This window comes from Tribolium castaneum, chromosome 2, assembly GCF_031307605.1.
Source record: "Tribolium castaneum strain GA2 chromosome 2, icTriCast1.1, whole genome shotgun sequence".
Taxonomy (NCBI): domain Eukaryota; kingdom Metazoa; phylum Arthropoda; class Insecta; order Coleoptera; family Tenebrionidae; genus Tribolium; species Tribolium castaneum.
The window spans coordinates 15,570,878-15,591,678 of record NC_087395.1 but is presented as its reverse complement, the minus strand read 5'-3'; the positions used below and the strand labels follow the sequence as shown (position 1 = coordinate 15,591,678).

The window sequence follows — 20,801 nt, the reverse complement described above, 5'->3', positions numbered from 1 at the left end:
TATTTTTGTTTCTTTGTTTTTGATTTATTTTTAATAGATGTCATACATATTTTTTTGTTTTAGAATTATCTAAGCAAAATACAAAATTTATTCGATGTTTTAATTAAGTTTGTAAATTTTTTGTTCTTTTCCTTAGTCATAAAAAGGGCACAGTACAAAAAGAAGTAAAAATTAGTTTGACAATTATTAAGCGAATTCCAAATTAAACTAAGCGCAATTTAAATATTCTAATTAAGTAATTATTTTAATTAAGTATAAAGACTTTAATATTAATCTTATGTCAAAGTGTATTAACATCACTTTTAAACGCAGTTTAAGTACCTAAGTAGACGGTAATTAAGCTGAGTTTTGTATGACAATAAGTAATCTAAATTAAGTTGTTAAGTGTTACAAGTTCAGCACGATTTTAATGCTCCTAATTAAGAACAGAAAAAAATGAATAGGTAAGCTTTGTTTTGGTGCTCATTCCAACATTTCGAAATCTATCAACATAGATAGATTTCGAAATGTTGGAATGAGCTTGATCTGATTTATTCATTTCTGTTTATTGAATCGCAACACAATTTGTAAAGTTGAGTGCATGTCGAATCAAGAAAGTCGTGCCTAATTTTAACCAGGTGAGAACCATCAAAAGTGCATTGATACACTTTTCTAGGTCAAGCGTTTCGCGAAAATTGTTTGAAACATAAACCTACTATTAGATCAGTTTCGTGCATTTCCCTTTCATTAATAAATCCGAATTAGCGAGAGAGTGAGAAAAAAAAAAACTTAACGGCCCATCAAACAGCTGCCAATTCGGGTCATAGGTCACGCTAATTCGCAAAGAGGATAATCACTAAAATTTTTCCTAACACCTGATTCGGCTCGGGGCCTGAAGTGGGTCATGTGATGACACTCCAGGCCGTTTTCGATGAAACAATCAATTTCAAGTTTAAGAAGTGAAACTCTGAAACGTATTAGTTGTACCACATTTCGTACGTTCACTTCAAGGAAGTCATCGTGGAATTATATCACAACAATGAAAATTGACGTTTTGTTGCAGGGGAATCCATTACCATGAGTTGGCTCATCGAGTTTCAGTGCAGTGCTTTGTGATGAGAATTAGTGATTGCTTAAATCTAGACCAATGATTGTGAAAAACTTTTGTGATGAACGATGCCGTCCTACATGTACGTTCAGACATGTGTGTGGGTTCTGATCGGATTTTTTTGCGCTGGTAAGTGAAACTAGACCGCCGAGGATGCGTCCGAAAAATGCCCAAATTTTGCAACACTTGTGGCGCAAGCACAAAAAAACATGACATACAGGAATCACTCCTAAACGGTTGAAGGCCTTGGCCAAAATTCATTACAAAAGCTACGTTTCTTATCCAAGCATTGGGAAAATTTTCCTATTACAAAACCGACTCTTAATTGAAGTCAAGTGCGATTTTCTTAAAAATTCAGCGATACAGTGAAAGCCAAATTGTTTGTTTGTATGAAAGGAGTGTCATAAAATAAATCGTAGTAATAAACATCTTATCAATGGAGAAATGCAATTCAGAGTGCTTTTCATTTACGTGACCAAAAAGGGGTTTTAATACTTCTATTCTCTATTCTATTTGTGGTTATCAAAGATGGCAAAATTTTGTTGAATTTTAACGTGTTTAATGTAATTTTTCTTAAATTGTTCTTGTAGTAAAATCTGGGTTTATTAAGTTTGATTAACTTAATATAGTACCAAGTGCCTTAAAACTGGCACATTCCGAGTTCAGAGCATTGTAGAGAATTACTTCAGTAGGCCATATACCATATAAAAAAATTAAAGATTCGGGGCTTGCCCACGAAGATACAATGGTTTGAATTGCGTTTTGGAACACTCTGTATACAGACTGAACCAAAAATTACGCATAAAATTCATATCTTTATTTAAAAAAAAAATAGTAAAAAAATCTTCGAACAGGTCGATTTTGTTTTTTTAAATGTTATATTTTTACATAATGACGTTTCTGGCGTCACTTGTTTTTGAGTAATGACGTTATTTTTAATTTTTTTAAATAACAACTGACATTTTTGATTCATGTAGTACACATTTTTAGCTCTCTTCAAATATATAAACCAAAAAATAAATAAAAGAAGAAGAAAGTAAAATAAAAAAATTATAAGAATTATTAAGAGTATATTACACAAAGACTTATCGTTCTCACTTTATTTTATAAGGGATGATCGCTTCTTGTTTATTTTTTGTGTGTAGGTGTCATATTAGGTGTTTCCATGCTAGTTATACAAAAAAATATAAAGAACAATAGCCGCTTATAAAATAAGTCAAGAACAAAAAGATAAAGCCTATTTAATTGTCAATAGTAGTATTTTTATTTTATTAAAAATTTATTTATTTTTATTTTACGTATATTTTCCTTATTAACAGAAAGATAAAGATGTTTAGAATAAGTATTAAAAGCAGTAAACAAATATCTCGGTTGTCATTAAAAAAATTAGGAATGACATAATAAATAAATAAGAATTAAATAGAATTATCATTATAATGTCAGAATGTAGCATTTAAAGAAAGAAATAAAATCAACTAGTTCCAGGATTTTTTTGAAAAATGACTAATAAGAAAAATATGAATTTTGTGCAATACTTTTTGGTTCTGTCTGTATAATAAGGACTTCCGTAGTACGCGGAATTACATATTTTGTAAAAAGAAAAGGATTTGGTTAAAAAAATACAAACAGAAAATGAAAATGAATCTTGAAGTTATTTTTGAAAGTCCCTTTTTAATTGAGCTTCGTTTAGTCGCTTTAGTTTGTGCAAGCAAGTTTTTAAAACAATTTTTCGAAAAAAAATTACTTTTCTTTTATAGAAAAAAACTAAAATAAGCTTAAAAATAATGGACTTGACAACAAATATAAGTACGTATCTTATTTGTCAACTCGTGCAGCGATTTTTATGATTTTTGCTTTTGTAAAAATCTTTAAAATAAAAGGATCTCTGACGATAAAAAATAGTGAACCGATAACTAATTAGGGTTTGAGGCTATAAATTTTCTTGATTATCTCAAAATATTTTGGCATTGACTCGTTTTAAAGCGAATAACTCGTAAAATTATCCTGATTTTCGCAGAAAGCAAAGTTTATCAGATTTTGGATTATATTTGTCATTTATTCATTATTACACAATGAAATCCCGCAACCAATAATTGGATTCATCATTTTTCCACAAAAATTATATAACGTCGACTTGAAATAAAAAATTGCTAATAATTGTCCGAATTTTTTTCAATTTAATAACCGCACTCATTAATTCTTACGGACTGGGAAAAATCAGTGGATGTGAAATAAAAATTGTTATTTTTTTCATAACGTTTTTTAGTAATTTCAACTAAAATTTTAACATAAAATCTATGTTATGTACGAACAGAATTTATCATGCAAATACATAATAAAATCGAAAATAAATATTATACGTAAAATTTTTTGTGGTTAAATTAATTGTGTCGCAGAATATTTTATTTCTGTTTTCGTCACTTTTATTAATTGCTTGGTTTGAATAAGTTAATGAGTTTATAATTACAGTATGTTGTGACTTTTGACACGTGTTTAATAGACAATGGACATCGTTTGTAATTACATTGCTGTTTAGTGTGATTTTTACTATTTTTGATGGATTTAAAAGTCTTGTTCTGGTGCAAAATTGTTTGTCCGCTAAACTTTTGGGTTAATTTCGTGTTATTAACGAAAATACCTAATAATATTCGGCAGCACTGCTCTGGAGTATCATTATTTAATAGTTATTTATATACCAAGGGAATTATAAGGGTCTTAATGACCGTGGCCAACAGGTTTACTGTCCAAAGGGCCGTTTAGGCTCGACTTTGAAGTAATTGGACTCTCGAAGTCTAAAGATTATGGTGGACGGAAAAAGTAATTAAAAACTAAAAGAATTGTTTATAAATATTCGTAGCTTTTACTTAGGTAGAAATAATAGGTGTATCAATTGTAATGTTTTAAAGTATATAGTAATTTTTGTAATTAGATGATTTTTCACCGCTTTAACAACGAGCAATTATTTTTTATCTAAGATGTTTTCTTCCAATAACCGCTTTCTTTTCCATGAATAATTGCAAAGTGTTCCTTTCCTTTTAATCATCTCCTTTGTGGAAGCAAAATTCTTGAAGCCGGTCCTTGAGAGGGTATCAAGGACCGTAAATCCGCCACACACCAACAGGTGGCACGCACTCATCTGAATCTCTGCATAATTCGAATCTGGGTTGCTTCGTACAATTTCACGGTTAAGAATATTAATTTTTTATGCTTCCAAACTTATTACTAATAAAAATTGATATCCGATTTATGGCCTAATAAAATTTTCATGGCATGGATATTAAAAAAAAAGTAAAAATTTCATTGAGGTTCTTGTGCGGTCAGTTATCGATTGGCGGCGAAAATTTTCATCGCGACCGGAAATTCAATTTTTCACCCTTGATCTCCTTTAAAGCCCTCCCTGAATTGAGTCGCCGGCTATTGATTGAAATTCAGTTCGGTCTTGTACTTTCCGTTTGTTTAGTTGATGTGACACCTGTACTCATCACTTTCTACACACCAAAATCAGTTAAATTGCGAAGGAGCTTGACCAAAAGCGTGTCAAAGTGTCATTAAACCGTTCACGATAATTAGGAATCACCGGAAGGAGCTTCCGCAATATGCGCAGATATTGCTAAATATTGGACACAGCAATTAGAACGTGCTACTAATAATATAATTAGCAAATAGAAAGTTTCCGAATTTTTGCTTGTTCGAGCCGAACAGGGATTTACGTTTAGTGTGCAGTCTGAACTTTCCAAGACATGATTAATCACTTAAACCAGTGACCTTTGGCCATGATTTTAGCTCAGACGGCGAAAAAGGAAATAACAGCTATTATGCAAAGATTCAGCGCTAATTGCTTTTATTAGTATTCGTTTAAAAAGAAAGTAGAAAATTTGCCGAGCAAAGACGCTTGCTTGAATTTTTTCACTGTCTGTGTTTACTCTTCATTAACACGCGACGAAGCTTGCAATGTAGAACAAAAATCTAAACAAGGAAGAAATTCATTAAGCAAATATTGTAAGGAGCAATCAGCAGACGGGGATTTGTGGGGAGATTTTTTTAACTTTAATTAAATTAGCTCCAAAACCGATGTTAGATTTTGAAATCTTACGATTTTTTTTTTGTATAAGTGTCTCACAGAAATGTTGGTCACGAGAAAGCAACAAAATTTTTACAAACAGATGTTTCTTCGAATTATGCAAAAGTGGCAAATGCGTTATATCACAGCTGACAAATGCCGTGCTAAATTGTTAAAACGGGCCTAAAAATAGGAAACTAGAAAATTTTACTGTAACGAGGTTCTGATTCTTTTGGGTTTTATGTTTTTGAGTGCTTTACTTTTTTCAAAATGCAAAATAAAATTTAAAAATATTACACTAATAAATAACTGAATGACGCTCAAGAAATTGCGATAATTTTTAGCCAGCGAATAAATATTTTTTAGACAATTTCAAGCATCAGTGGTAAGAATGTTATCCACTAGTGATTAAAGCAAAATTAATTGGGTGTTGAAAAAATAACAGCAACAGTTTTGCAATTTTCGATTCGGAATTATTTGAATCGAGTGCAGTGGTAAAACCTGTACTTTATTTGATTCAATCTGATATAACCCATAAACGACCGTTTATATAATTAATTTTTTAATTGATTTAGATTTCTCTATTACCGCATCGTACAGTGAGAATTATTCTAAATTGGAATAAACGACCCAAAATTAAAAAATCTCCGCTAATTAAACACCTTATTTGCGGATACTTTTCCCACCACAAACGCTATAGCCTTCGGTTTCGGTGTAAAAACAAGCTTATTAATTAATATTTAGACCGTAATTTCTAGTTTACTCAAAATATAAACTTTAGTGCCCCCACGGAGCCTACGATTTCATTTACATAGACTTTGAAAGATATTATTAATTAATTTGTTAACATGATTTAGCAATTTTGTAACGGATTAAAGGAAGTAGTTAGGAATTGTAGCAACATCATCTTCGTGTTTAAGTTTCATGTTAGCAATTTTTGAATCAGGATCGACAGTTAATTAAACAGCGCCTTTTGCTATTTGTTAGCACTGTGGGGAAAATTTATTTTTTACACAAATGTGGGAACTAGAGCGATTAATGTTTGCTTTTTTGATTTTTTCAATATTGGTGCAAATTGGGGTAAACTGTTGGTCAAATATTATACAGGGCGTTAGGGAATGGCTTAGCGATATTTCTTATGTGAATTTGTTATGATCAAATGAGTTAAAAACCCTAATTTTATATTCCAAAAAGTGCCTACTTTTTTCAGAAATTCTTATTAACCCACCTGTTGAGAGCCACTGTTGGAGAAATGAAGATAGTGGCGCATTGGCGTTTTGAGAATTTTTCAAAATTGCGGTTAACATTTTAATTTAATTCACCTTCGCTGTTTTGTCAGTAATATTAAAATTTACGTTAGTTTTTATAATTCTAGTTCAGCGGTTCTCAAAATTTGGGACATTAATTTCAGAACGATTTTTTGGGAAAATTTTTTGATTTATACAGAGTCGCTATGGATATAGTTAAATATTTTCAGAACGGTTTAACTGAAAACCTTGAAATTTGGGGAACAGTCTGAGAGCTTTCTCAAATTTGTATCGTCATTTATTTTAAAAATTAAAGGCTAACTTGATTTTTTTTAAATGGCACGAAGGGTCAAATTTAATCATTTTTAAAAGAGCATTTTTTTCTGAATTCAATGATTTAACATAATACCCACCTTTACTATTATTAAAATGTAAAAAAATAAAAATTCAAATATTTTCTTTTTTCCAGAAACTAAGTTACTAAGTTACCTTTGAAAATACTGTTATTAACGAATCTGTCACTTGTATATTAACCAAAAATTAAATAATTAGTTTAATAATAGTACATTTAAGTAAAATTGAGCGAAAAAAAATCTCATGTTGGGTTATCACGGAGACAGAAAGGCAAGAAGTTAGTGGAAATCAGTTTGAACATCGTTTGTAGCTTAAAAATCAAGTATTCCGTGTTTAACATTTCTTAATTAAAGCGTATTCTTTTTCAGTTAAAAGTGTTATTTTAATAATTGTTTTCAACTTTTACTTATTTTTTGGTTAATAATCTAACGATAGATAAAGAACATTTCCAAGCCTAATAAAATTTTACATTTTTCAAAATTTTCGATTTTTTTTAAAGTTTATTAAGATATGCATGTGTTATACCATAGAACTCAGAAAAAAAAATTTTCTTAAAAATATTAAATTTAACCTTTGTTGCTATTTAAAAAAATCAAGTTAGCCTTGTATCTGAGGAACAAATGGAAATAGAAATTTAATAAACATCTGAAACGATACAATTTATATACTCTTAAGCATATACCAAATTTTAATAAGTTTTGATGAATAGTTTTTATAATATTTAACTGTATCCATACTTTTTAGCGACCCTGTATAAACTTTGCTTAATCTATTTGTCTTGCCATTCTCTATTTACCTTTAAATTTTTGCTAAACCATTCCTCAACACGCTGTATACAAACACCTGACTTTTATTGCCGTCAACATTTCCATTAACATCAATAGATCAAATTGTGTCAACATGTCAATGTTATTGCATTTATTTTAAGTAGTAAATTCGCTCGTACATAACTTTTACTTAAAGTTAGTTCTTCCTAACTCTAAATTATTTCAACATGAAGTAAATTAAGTGGAACCTTGCACCACTGCAACTCATATCAAAGGTTTGCTTAATGGAGGTATTGTGTGCCTATAGAGGCTAACAAAGATAAATTACGCAATTATTTCCAAGAGGTTGTCAAAGGCTCGTTGCTAACCTTGACTAATAAAATACAAATAAGTAAGAAATCTGTCAATATCGTGCAGCAAGTGCATATTTATAATCGTATTAGATTTTATCTGAAAACTTTCTATTCTCTACTGCGTATTTTATGGATTTTGAGACCCATTTCCACAATTTCTAAATGAGGATTGGGTGGATCCGCGGGGGCGTCACTCCACTTAAAAGTAGATTTAGTGTTAAAAACACTGGGTCATGCGGGTGGATTTGCTAACAACGTAATGCCAAATAGTTATTTTTCGCTCTTTCGTTCAACCCATTTCCCTAATGCATCAGAATTGCAAAGTCTTGCGCCAGCGGCAAATCAAGGCTTCTTTAACAAACATATTTTTTATGCCATGGGAGTTAACGTACCGTACATAATTACAACCGAAATTTTAATTAACGTTGCGACATGTCGGTTAACAAATTGCTCGAATAATTTGCATTCGGTTTATTGAAGGAACACCGGTGCCCTGGCTCAGCCCGTCCCTGGAAGCATTAGACGAGCTCAACGACGCTGAAATCTACAAATCCGTTGTTACATCTATAAATGAATGGCAGAAAAGACAGGAGCTTAAGAAAATTAATGCCAGGTTTGTATTTTGCTTTTATCGTTGCTTTGTATACTGTTTTCATTATTCAAATGGTGTCGGCTCGATTGCACTACGATTTTTTCTCCAAAGCTAAGGAAATGACTTGAATGGCAAAGATAGAATGGTGGTTTATAGTCACGAGCGAACGCATTTTTCTTTTGCGTGAATGAAGAAAGATTTAATTAAAATGAGCTCAGTGAAAAATTAAAACGAGGCTGGATTTTGCCTTGAAGGTGAAATTGTTGCAACACTTGTGTGTGTATGTGGCTTTTTGTTCAATCTATATGTTAATTTTGTATTTTGATTGTTTCCAAATTAATTAAAAATTTTAAAGAACGTGTGACCAACAACATTTTTAATGAAAACATCAAATACAATTTACAATACATCGCTTTTTTAAGATTTTTTATCAGAACGTTGGGAATATTATTTTGTTCACGGTTTTTCGAATTTAAAACTAACGAAGGTTGGCTCTAAAGACAAAGCCAGCATTGTAATTTTGTGGAGTTATTTAGTTTATTTTTAGCAAAAATGCACACCTTTGTGGTGAAATTGTTGCCGCTAATTGTGTCTGAGTGGCAGTTCTCTTGTTCTGTACATTCCTTGTAATTTTTTAAAATTCTGTCAGCTAATTATTTAATTATTACATTCTCTACTTTATAGTTGAATGTATAAATCAGGTTTCAGCGATTTTTATCTGTTATTCATTCAATTGTCTTACAAAATTTCTACTTGAATTTGTTTGTACGTGAAATGTAAAAATCACTTGCATTGGTTTTTGTTCACTTTATGTATGATTTGTAAGGTAATTCAAAAATTCGCTGTTTTTCTACAAACATCAAGGAGACGAGTCTTTGATTCGTTCAAATTTATCAAGTGGACAAATTTTCTTCAATATTTTGTTTAGAATTAACTATTAATGCAGTTTGCTGTGGTTTATTAATAATTCAATAATTCAACTTCAATACAGAATAATTCGATATAATCAATAGCTTTCAGCCATGGTAGTAATAACTGAGAAATAACCTCAGAAATATTTCGTGAGTACCTAGGTACTATTTAATTACGACGATCTATAAGGTGATACAGCAAGAGTATTTAGATCTTACAATAGCTAAGTATTTTTTGAAAAACTCATTTTTTTCTAAAAAGAATCAGATATTTCAGTTGATTGAATTGATTCGTACTGGAAAATTTTTTGGTCGAAATTTTGTCATAATTTATTCAAAACAACAAAATGTTGTTTTGATTTCTTTTGAGTATTAGTTTTCGATTGAAATTAAAAAAAAATAACCCGGAAAATCTATGATCCTGTGAAATCAAAAACTGCCACAATATTCTTATGAGGGATTTGTCTGGGCTTTGTGGAAATGTTATTTATCGGAAATGCATTGTCTGAACAGAGATTGTATCTTTAACAAACAAATAAAGAAACTATTGGCTTACAATTTTTTGCGTTAGTTCAATGCACATCAGTGACATCAAACCAATAAAGTTGGTTTTGCTTTGCTCATTAAAATTGAGTCAAGGAGTGAATCGTTCCGTACTAACAAACTCACTGAAGTGCATCGACGATCATAAACCCGAGTCGTTTCCAGAATCAAACGCGAGGACTCCTCGGTTTGTTATGGCGAGTTGGGGTGTTTTGAAGCCTCCGGTCCTTTCGGTTACTTGGACATGTTGCCAAGCAAGCCGGAGGAAATCGACACCAAGTTTCTGCTCTACCCTGGACACGGCCGTCGCCGCAGCGGCACAAGCCCAGCTGAAGTTCCTTTTTCGTCCATTAAAGAAGCCTTCGAATGGGCCAAGCAAGGCTTTAATAAAAGCCTACCCACGAAGGTCCTCATCCACGGCTTCGGCAGCGACTGCAGCCACATATGGGTCTACGAAATGCGCAGCGCCCTTATGGCGGTGGTAAGTCTTAGACCATAAAGTGACTCTCATTCGAGCACTTCTTTATAAATCGTGAGAGGAAAGTAATAGAAATACGTTTGTGGTTTGAGTTATATGGTTTGTTATTTAAATATCAAGGAATAACATCCGAGGTCAGCGTGTACGAGCCGAAGCTTGTCTCTGGCCGAGGAACTATTTTAGCTTCATTTCATCTCAGTTAGGTTCCATTTAAAATAAAAGAATCTCGAACTCGACATGTTACAAGAAAATTGTAATTTCTTCTGCTTTTTTGTAACAATTGGAGCTACACTCGTATACGTTAGAATCTACATCCATTCAAGAACTTTTTGCGGTTCTAGCTTTATTCAGAAGAAAGTTATGAGAACATAAACACAAAATTTGTCCAATTTTAGATTTTCAGAATTTTTCCCAAAATTGTCGTTTCCAAAATGAAGGCAATTTCAAATCAAAAAACGACCTTCGCATTCGAATTTCGTAGAAATTTTTGCAGAAGAATCAGTTTTCGGTTTTCAAATGTGGATAAAATAAAATGAGCAATTTTTTTGCTGGTGTAATATGTTCTTTTGGTAGATTCTAATCTCTTTTTCTTCTCTTTTGACAATTTTTTTTATATTTTAAATAATGGGTTTTTTTGCCACTAAATTTGTTACTAGAATGTAATTTAAAGAGAATTGCACGTAAACATAATATAAATAAAAAAATGTAAGTGCGCTGTTGCCATTTTTTATAGTTTAAAAGTTTTGAAATAAGTACTAATCACGATTCACATGCATAGAAATGAAATACCTGATTTTGTTTTTTTTAATGCTACCTTTTGATATTAATAATGACTTTTATAATGTCATGCATTTTAGAGTTTTAACGTCATCTTTGATTTTTAAATAATGATTTTTTGCTACTTTTGAATCTACACATTTTTATCTTTTTGGTAATTATAAAAAAGAAAGTCATAAAATTAAACAAAGAATAAAATAAGTTATTGATAAATTTATACAAATCTTTTTGTTCTTGCTTTATTTTATGTAGAGTAATTGTTTTTTTATGTTCAGGCCTTTTATTTAGTGTTTTTATGATTATTATTTAGAGAAATATGTATATAAAAAACATTTTCCTTCATAAAATAAGGCAGGAACAAAAAGATAAAGCCTTTTGTCGTAAAAAGTACGACTTTAAAAAAATGTTCATATCAAACTTAATTCTTACTTTAAAAAATAATAGTAATTAACACACATAGTTTGGGTTTTTAGAAGACATTTTATTTGTTAATTTAAAACAAAATATTATGTTGCAAACATATTGTGTAGCCGACTAGAAAAATTAAAATAATTTGTGCGTTTCCCTTCTTGAGGATCAATTTTATTAAACGAAATGTCATATTTGAAAATTTTGCAAGTAGTTTAGCGCAGATATCGGCATAAATGCTTGATTCTATCCATGGCCTGGCAGGTTCATGACTCAAATTTGTCATAAAATAGTAACATCTGGCAAATTTCACAATTTTTAAATTTATTCTTTAGGTTATTCTTTGACAAGTGTTTATACATAATCAGTAAAGTAATCCATAGAAAATATTTTTCTTTCGAAAATTTGAACAAAAAAATATACCGAACCCAACTGAAATAAAAACAACAAAGGAACTTGAATGTTTAGTCCAAGACTAACTAAGAAGGTCCTGAAAGGCGGAACTCGTTAGCTTAAACGAAAAATGTAAAAAATACAGGGTGTACCATCAAAGACTGCAATTTTTCAAAGTTTGTAATTGAGTTCGTATCGTCGCTGACATTTTACAGGCGCAGGCCTCGTAGAATTATGTGAAACACCGAGTATTTTATTTATTTCTCTAAGTTCTTAATATATTTTTTTACGAAAATATTAGACGAAAATTACCAATCTCTTTACTGAAACATTTTTTATTATTCGGAAATAAAATTAACTAGACACCCTCTGGTGATGACTTTTGAACTATGTCGAAAACAGTAAAGAAATTTTCGTAATGCCACATTTAACTGACATTTAATGAATTGTTCAACAATTTTGCGTGTATAGTGTTAATTACTTACAATAGAAAGAATTACTTTAAAAGTACGTGGTGGTAAATCCTAACGTTGACTTTGGTTCTGTAGTTTTTCGTGGTATAAAGTGTTTATTGTTGGAACTTGAAAGTGGATAAAAAGTGAAAAATATTTAAATTTTGATTACAAAGTGTTATCAAACAGTTGTCTAATTAAAGATTATAAGTAATGGATCACAGCGAACACAAAGTTTGGCTCAAGAAACCAATAAATTAGTGAAGTGTTATGAATTTTAGGTTAGAATTTTCCACTGAAAAAATCATGAAATGCTACGGTAAATCTACAAAACTACAATAAAGATTAACAACTGTTGATACATTTAAACGTAAATTATGCCAAAAGGTAGGCTTTTCAATGTCTTTGTAATAATTTTCCAATAAAGAAAGTGAACCAAACAGTCATTCGTTATTCGTGTTTTCCTCGTCATCTCTCATTTGTCAACATAAGTTTCTTGCATCAAAGATGCAATAATTATTCCGCATAGGCAATGCAATAATTGTGAAGCTCCAAAATTCGTACAACGCTCAAAATATCCGAATAAACATTTTCCCGCCATTTATGGTTACTGTTTTCGACCTAGCTCAGTGACGCCCCCAACGGTAATTTTACTTCCGAATAATATAAGATAAAAAATAAACATAACAAATTTTCTATAACAGAATAACAATTTTTTTAAAGCGTATTAACATTTTCTTTCAAAATAAAAAATTACTCTGAAAACAAATTTAAAAATCCTTTTAGACTTTACAGTCACAACAAAGGACAAAGACACAGAGAAACATTTTTGACTTCATTTCTTGGCATTGCATCTGCACATTTGTGGCTATTTTTGAGTTTTGGCTTAATCGACAGAATAAAATGTATCGAACGAACGACATGATAAATAGATAATAATAATAAACAAGACCAGTTTGTTAAATAAATAATCTTTTCGCTGTTCACATAGAATTTTACATTGAAGTAACTATTGCTAACTATGCACCTTTATCCTTTAATCGCAAAGAGTGAATAAAAATCTTGGTTATTTAAACAAATAAAAAATTACGTCAAATGTCATAATAAATGTCTCTATGGTATCAAAATGTAGCTCTTAAAAAATGAAATCGACCTGTTTCCATTATTTTTTACAACTGGTTCTTAACAAAAATATCAATTTTGTGTGTTACTTTTCGTTCAGTTTGCCTAATAATTATTAAAAAATAAAATAATATAAAACTTTGTAAATTAAAATTAATTTTTATTGCTTTCCTCTCGCGGAAAGAAGGGCTTGAATATTTTCAACCCTCGCGTGTTCCTCCTCGTAACCGCATCGATTCGTATCGCAGGAGGAGGTTAACGTGATTTGCGTGGATTGGGAGAAGGGGGCAATCCTGCCTAATTACGTTAAAGCCACCGCAAACACTCGCCTCGTCGGCAAGCAACTGGCGATGCTCCTCCGAGGATTAGTAGATAATAACGGCTTGTCATTGCGCACCACCCATCTGGTGGGCTTCAGCCTGGGGGCACACGTGGCGGGCTTCGCCGGGGCCGAGTTGGGCAACCTGAGCCGCATCACGGGGCTGGACCCCGCGGGGCCCCTCTTCGAGTCGCAGGACCCGAGGGCGAGGCTGGACCAGAGCGACGCCGACTTCGTCGACGTTATCCACAGCAATGGGGAGAACCTCATCCTAGGGGGGCTGGGGTCGTATCAGCCCATGGGCCACGTCGACTTCTACCCCAACGGCGGACGCATGCAGAAAGGGTGCAGCAATTTGTTTGTGGGGGCTGTCAGCGATATCATTTGGTGTAAGTTGGGCTTCCGGGCCAGACAGAGGTCGGGCAATTTCCAATCAACGGGAAACTTCGGAGCCAGATACTTAATTAAAAAGTGATTTATTCCCGTTTTCCGCATCATAACAAATTTTTACTTAATTAATTACTTCCGAGAAAAGTTCGCTAGTTTAGCGATTTTTTGCCAGTTTCGTGATTTATGCACAGATAATCCACTATTTTGCGGAAGTTGGGCAAGTGCTGTAAGGTTCACCTACAAGCCAACAACCATGTTCAAGGTGTAATTAAAGCGTAATTAATAACAAGAAACAACGCTGGTCGGCGAAATTGTACACTTACGAAAGGATCACTTCAATATTATTAAAGTTAATAAAGCGTTGGCTGTTATTTTGAAAAAATTGAATACCTTAACAAACATTTCATTTTTTAATTTTGTTTCCATCAAGTTTTTTAACTACTATTAACACACTGAAAAAACATGCACGTAATCGGTCTTAGTGAAGATGGTGAGTGCAAGGGTTGTGCAGAAACAGCTCTTCATAGTTATTTGGCACAAATTTATAGTTTCTAAAAAAACTTTCAATATAGTATCTGCGCTGTTGCAACGTGTTTCTATTTTACTTAATATCGAATCTTTATTGAATAACTAACGATCACATCGTCAGAAATTTGCATTAAGGGAGAGCAACTTTTCCTTCCTTTAAAATTTAATTAAACTAACTAATTAAAGAGATTTTTGGCGAAACAAGTACGAAAATTGTTGTCTTGGGTCATAATGATGCTACGGGAGTTATTTACATATTTTTTATATTTTTATATTATAATATATTATATTTATTTATTTTTTCAAAGTTTAACAAATTTTAATGAATGATAGTATAAAAAATACATTAAGGCAGAGATAATTTTGAACTGATTTTCTAAGTAGTGATCAAAGCGATTATTATTTATTTTAGCATAATGCAATTATTTAACCCCTTGTCACATAACGTTGGCGCCATTCACGTTTTATTGTTACTCGGAACCTTGTTTTTTATTTGGAACTTTATCTCTTTTTATGATTTATTTTACCAAAATTAATAGCAGAGTTGTGATGTCAAATTTATATTACTCATATGTTAGATGCTTCAAGCTACAAACGTTGCGAGATTTAAAATGCTGTTAAAAAGGATTAAAGAAGATTAAAGATGTTTTTTAATCTCAATAGAGAAAATTTTATTTCAAACGACTACTAAAAGATCAAAGGTCCAAATTAACGAATAACTAAATATACCAGGAGTAAATATTTATTGTTAATATGTGGAGCTTTTCGACATGGACACAATTATTTCGTATAATACCATCATAAATGTCTAAAAATACTCTCGTATTTTTAATAATTCCCGGGAATTTAACTCGAAAATATGATGTAATCAACTCATTTCTATCGATTACACTGGTTTCCAAAATTTACTTTTTGTCTGTTTTCGTAAATTTAACAGTTCCTTCAATATACTGTAGGAGTTTAGATTTCAAATTAACGTCCAAAATTGGCCGTTAGCTCGAGTTTTCATTTTAGACTTTATGAAAAGTACAGAAAGTGCTAATATGAGTTATCTATATCTCAAAAACTAGAGCTGGTAGAAAAAATCTGTTGGCAGTTTTGAAATCAGCGCCCAACAGTTACTCAACATCAGCAAAAAAATATGAGGCAACGAAAAAGTAAATGACTTAAAAAGCTGTTTTTCTAAATTAATAATAATATGAATTACTAAATTTTTCGAAAACTAGAGCTGATAGAAAAAAATTACTGTTTGCTGTTTTGAAATCACCATCTAGCAATGATTCCACAACAGCAAAGAAATTTCTTAAAGTTGTGTCCTTTTTAAAGAAATGCTAACTTGAGTTACCTATACCTCAAAAATTAGTTATCAAAAAAATCGAAGGCAACAGCTTACTGTAAATTAGTATTATTATTAACACATTAACAAATTGGGTTATTAAATAACTATTTTGGAATGTTTTAGAGCAAATTGTCGACTTTAAACCAGAGATTTTGTGGTTACCCTTAATTAACTTGTTCTGTAGTTTTCTTAGAAAAAAACCTTTAAAGAAAAAATTCACCACAGGTTTTTTCCTTTTCAACAAATGAGATTACGATTCCGTTTCTTTGAGCCATACTTGTAATTATTTTTTCAGTTAGGTATATTTCTAATTTTATTTTCTCGCCACATTGCTTAGGACGAGTAGATTAACCAACGAATACGAATTACCAAAATTATTCATTTAATGTTAAGGTATTCGTTTTTTTTAACACGATTTCAATTCACTGTTGAATAAGGAAACAAATTTTGTAATGTTTTTTTGAATCAGTTTGTTGTTAAGCCATTGTAATTTTGCTTTAAATTTACACCATTGTAACAAATACGCAAGCTTGGCATTTGTGGTGAACGCGTTGGGTTTTTAGCGTCTGCCGTTGAGGGACGATCGCTTTGTAACCATAGACGAGCCTATAAGTTCTTTACTGACTCAGTTTCGCCTCGGTGCCATTTCCCGGCATTCCCTTGCGAATCGTACGAAGATTTCCTTTCGGGGAAGTGTTTTCCGTGCACCGATGAGAGGTAAACACGATCAAAATTTAAAACAAACAAGTTATGTTCCTGTTTTAATTTCAAGAAACTGCGGCAATATGGGCTATTACGCTGACAGGTCGAAAGGTCGAGGACAATTATACCTAATCACACGAGATGAAGAGCCCTTCTGCGCCCACCAGTATCATGTCAAAATTGAAACGTCCAATAGTCCGGTCCCGATCGTCTCTTACGGGAAAATTCAAATCACTCTAATCGGGGACTCGGCCTTTAACGAGACGTTTATGATGACTAGGTTTGGCACAACATTATTTTTTTAAACAACAATAAATTAATAATGAAATTAGGAAAGAAGACGAAGAGATGAAGTTGGGAGAATCCATTTCGCGGATTTTGGTCCCGCACCCAATTTTATCGGAACCCACAAGCGTCCAGATTCTGTACACTGCGTACAGCGGCTGGTTGTCGTCTGGGCTGACCCAGTGGAGGATGGACAAGATCACCATCAGTGATAGTTTCGGCAAAACGTGAGTTTTTCTTATTGATATCTAAACCTTCCCGTCCTCGATAGTTTCGTAATGTGGCCAGACAGCGCAGTTGTTCCATAACCGTCTAATGAGCTTGAAAAAATGCTTGTATTTGTATAACGATTAACACACATCAAATAAAAAAATACAGGCAGATAGAGCATTACATTCTCAATAGTAGGATTACCCTATTTTTTATTTAGGGTGGATTTCACAATTGCATCCTGGGGATAAATTTTGAAATATACCTTGTTGTAACAATTGTAACTATAGTAATTGTACTACGAGAGTTGGGACACTAAACGTCAAACCGAGCCAATTTTGTATTATGTGGATAAGGTATATATTTCTATCCTTTTTTGTTAGTAATTCGGAAATAAAATTAACTAGACGCCCTTTGGTGACGACTTTTGAACTATGTCGAAAACAGTAACGAAATTTTCGTAATTCCACATTTAATTGACATCTAATAAATTGTTTAACAATTTTTCGTGTATAGTGTTAATTGCTTACATTAGAGAGAATCACTTTAAAAGTACGTGGTGGTAAATACTAGCTTTGACTTTGGTTCTGCTGTTTTTCGTGGTATAAAGTGTTTATTGTTGGAACTTGAAAGTGGATAAAAAGTGAAAAAGATTTAAATTTTCATTACAAAGTGTTATCAAACAGTTGTCTAATTGAAGACTATAGTAATGGATCACAGCGAACACAAAACTGGGCTGAAGAAACTAATAAATTAGTGAAGTTTTTGAATTTTAGGTTAGAATTTTTCCACTGATAAAATCATGAAATACTTCGATAAATCAACAAAACTACAATTAAGATTAACAACTGCTAATACACTTAAACGTAAATTATGCCAAAAGGTAGGCTTTTCAATGTCTTTGTAATAATTTTCCAATAAAGAAAGTGAACCAAAAAGTCATTCGTTATTCGTGTTTTCCTCGGCATTTCTATGGTAGCGCTCAGCTCCGTTTGCGTGTGCGTCATCTGACATTTCTGTCACTAAGTTTACATAGCAGGGGCATAGCGGTGACAAACTATCAAATAATTTTTGAGGTTACGAAGTGTTTAAATTATGAGTTGTTACAAAAAATACAGATTCAGAAAACAAGAACTAATAAACGCAAAATCAAAAACCTAACGAAACGCAAATCACAAAACACAATAAACGAACAGAAAATACTTGCGATTAACACCGATAACACTTTCGACGACGTCTATAATTTACTGTCAATGTCAGTTTGACAAATTCGTGACACTTGACGGTGTTGTCGAAGTGCACATGTAAATTAATGTTCAAGGATACCACCCTTAGATAGCCCTTAGCTGTTTAAATTTGCATTGTATTTGATAATTTTTTATAGCTTTGTGTTGGTAATGAAAAAATGAAATTGATGACGCACACGCAAATCGAGCTGACCGCCACTATAATTTGTCAACATTCGTTTCTTCCACCAAAGATACAATTGTCATTCCGCATTGGCAATGTAATAAGTGTGATGCCTCAAAATTCGTACAACGCTCAAAATATACGAATAAACATTTTCCCGCCATTTATGGTTACTGTTTTCGACCTAGCTCAGTGGCGCCCCCAACTGTAACTTTACTTCCGAATTTATGTCAGAGGTTTATGTCGAAAATAATTTCAAGGTAATAATTTTTGTCAAATGCAAAAAATGACATAATTTTACGTCAAATTTAACCAGGGACGTAGAAAACGTAGAAATTTTGGGATTACTATTTAAAAAAAAGAAAATAATTGAATACCTACCAATATTAATGTTCACATTTCTGAAAATTTTCGATATTTATTTTAATATTAAATACATAACTTAAAACATACTTCAATGCTAAAAATGCTTTTTATTCAGCCACAATTTTTAAACATCTCGTCCCAAAAATTGGTCATCAAGAAACCCTTCATATTTCCTGTTGTCTTTTTAAATTTTCTAAAAAATTATATTGAAGGTGTTCTCGTATGAAAAACGTAACAAAATCGTGAATTCCTAATAACTTTATAATATGAAACAGAATCTAAAGTTCACGTAGATGCTAAAGGCGGCCAAGCAGCTACAGGTTCAACTTTCCTAAAAATTGGACCCAATTTTGGGTTCAAGTAGCTACGTATTTTGTAAATGCATAGACGAATTCCCAAAATCTCATAGATTTTGTACATAACATTATTTAGACAATCCACTTTTCCAAATGCTTGTTAATAATAAACGTAAAACTTGTCAGGAAAGGTTCAATTTCTCTCTCTTTAATCGATGATTACCATTTCTTAAAGTTAAGGAAAAAATGTTTATGATAAAGAGTTTAGACGTAAAATTCTTGTACTTGCAAAGAAATCTCTTTTAAAATTTGGAGTTAATATAAAAAAACAGTGAATTGACGACGACTGCCAGTCTAAACCATTTCTAAACGCAGTTAGTCGACGAAAAATGGAAACATTTTTTGACAAATTTATTTGACTTTTTGCCAAATTTCAAGTGTAACACCACTGATTTCTATCTCAATATAGGAACTCTAGAATAACTTATCCGGGGTTTATCTGACGAGTGTAAAATCCAGCCTTTGTAGGAAATGTCAACAGCAACTAAAAATTATTTTCGTCTACTTGTTGCATTAATTAATAATAATTGTTTTTTAGGTTGTCAGTTATAAATAACATACTATAGTTTACCCAAAAATGAAATAAAAACTCTCAAAAATTTGCTTATTATTATTTTTTAGTTCTTTAGGTACAGTGGCAATCAAAAAATTTCGGACATTTTTGACATCTTACTGACATAAACGTGTGTAATTCCCTATCCTTTTTGACAATGAAATGACAAAAGTGTCCGAAATTTTTTACTCGTCAAAGTTTTTTATTCGGAAGTAAAATTACCGTTGGGGGCGCCACTGAGCTAGGTCGAAAACAGTAACCATAAATGGCGGGAAAATGTTTATTCGGATATTTTGAGCGTTGTACGAATTTTGGGGCTTCACAATTATTACATTGCCTATGCGGAATGATTATTGCATCTTTGATGCAAGAAACTTATGTTGACAAATGAGAGATGACGAGGAAAACACGAATAACGAATGACTGTTTGGTTCACTTTCTTTATTGGAAAATTATTACAAAGACATTGAAAAGCCTACCTTTTGGCATAATTTACGTTTAAATGTATCAGCAGTTGTTAATCTTTATTGTAGTTTTGTAGATTTACCGCAGCATTTCATGATTTTTTCAGTGGAAAATTCTAACCTAAAATTCACACACTTCACTAATTCATTGGTTTCTTGAGCCAAACTTTGTGTTCGCTGTGATCCATTACTTATAATCTTTAATTAGACAACTGTTTGATAACACTTTGTAATCAAAATTTAAATATTTTTTCACTTCTTTCACTTTTTATTCACTTTCAAGTTCCAACAATAAACAATTTATACCACGAAAAATTACAGAACCAAAGTCAACG

At 31.9% G+C, this 20,801-nt stretch overlaps 1 protein-coding gene across 1 annotated transcript in view; it reads left to right on the top strand.

Moving 5' to 3' along the window:
* Nucleotides 1–20,801, top strand: part of LOC100142416 (hypothetical protein) — a 29,074-nt gene that overhangs the window by 6,222 nt on the left and 2,051 nt on the right. Inside the window, exons 2-8 of the mRNA XM_008199463.3 lie at nt 1,043–1,216; nt 8,349–8,481; nt 10,080–10,395; nt 13,793–14,252; nt 16,684–16,837; nt 16,893–17,102; nt 17,155–17,334. Of these exons, the coding sequence (XP_008197685.1) occupies nt 1,156–1,216; nt 8,349–8,481; nt 10,080–10,395; nt 13,793–14,252; nt 16,684–16,837; nt 16,893–17,102; nt 17,155–17,334 (1,514 nt within the window). The 5' untranslated portion in view covers nt 1,043–1,155. The remainder of the gene's footprint in view (nt 1–1,042; nt 1,217–8,348; nt 8,482–10,079; nt 10,396–13,792; nt 14,253–16,683; nt 16,838–16,892; nt 17,103–17,154; nt 17,335–20,801) is intronic.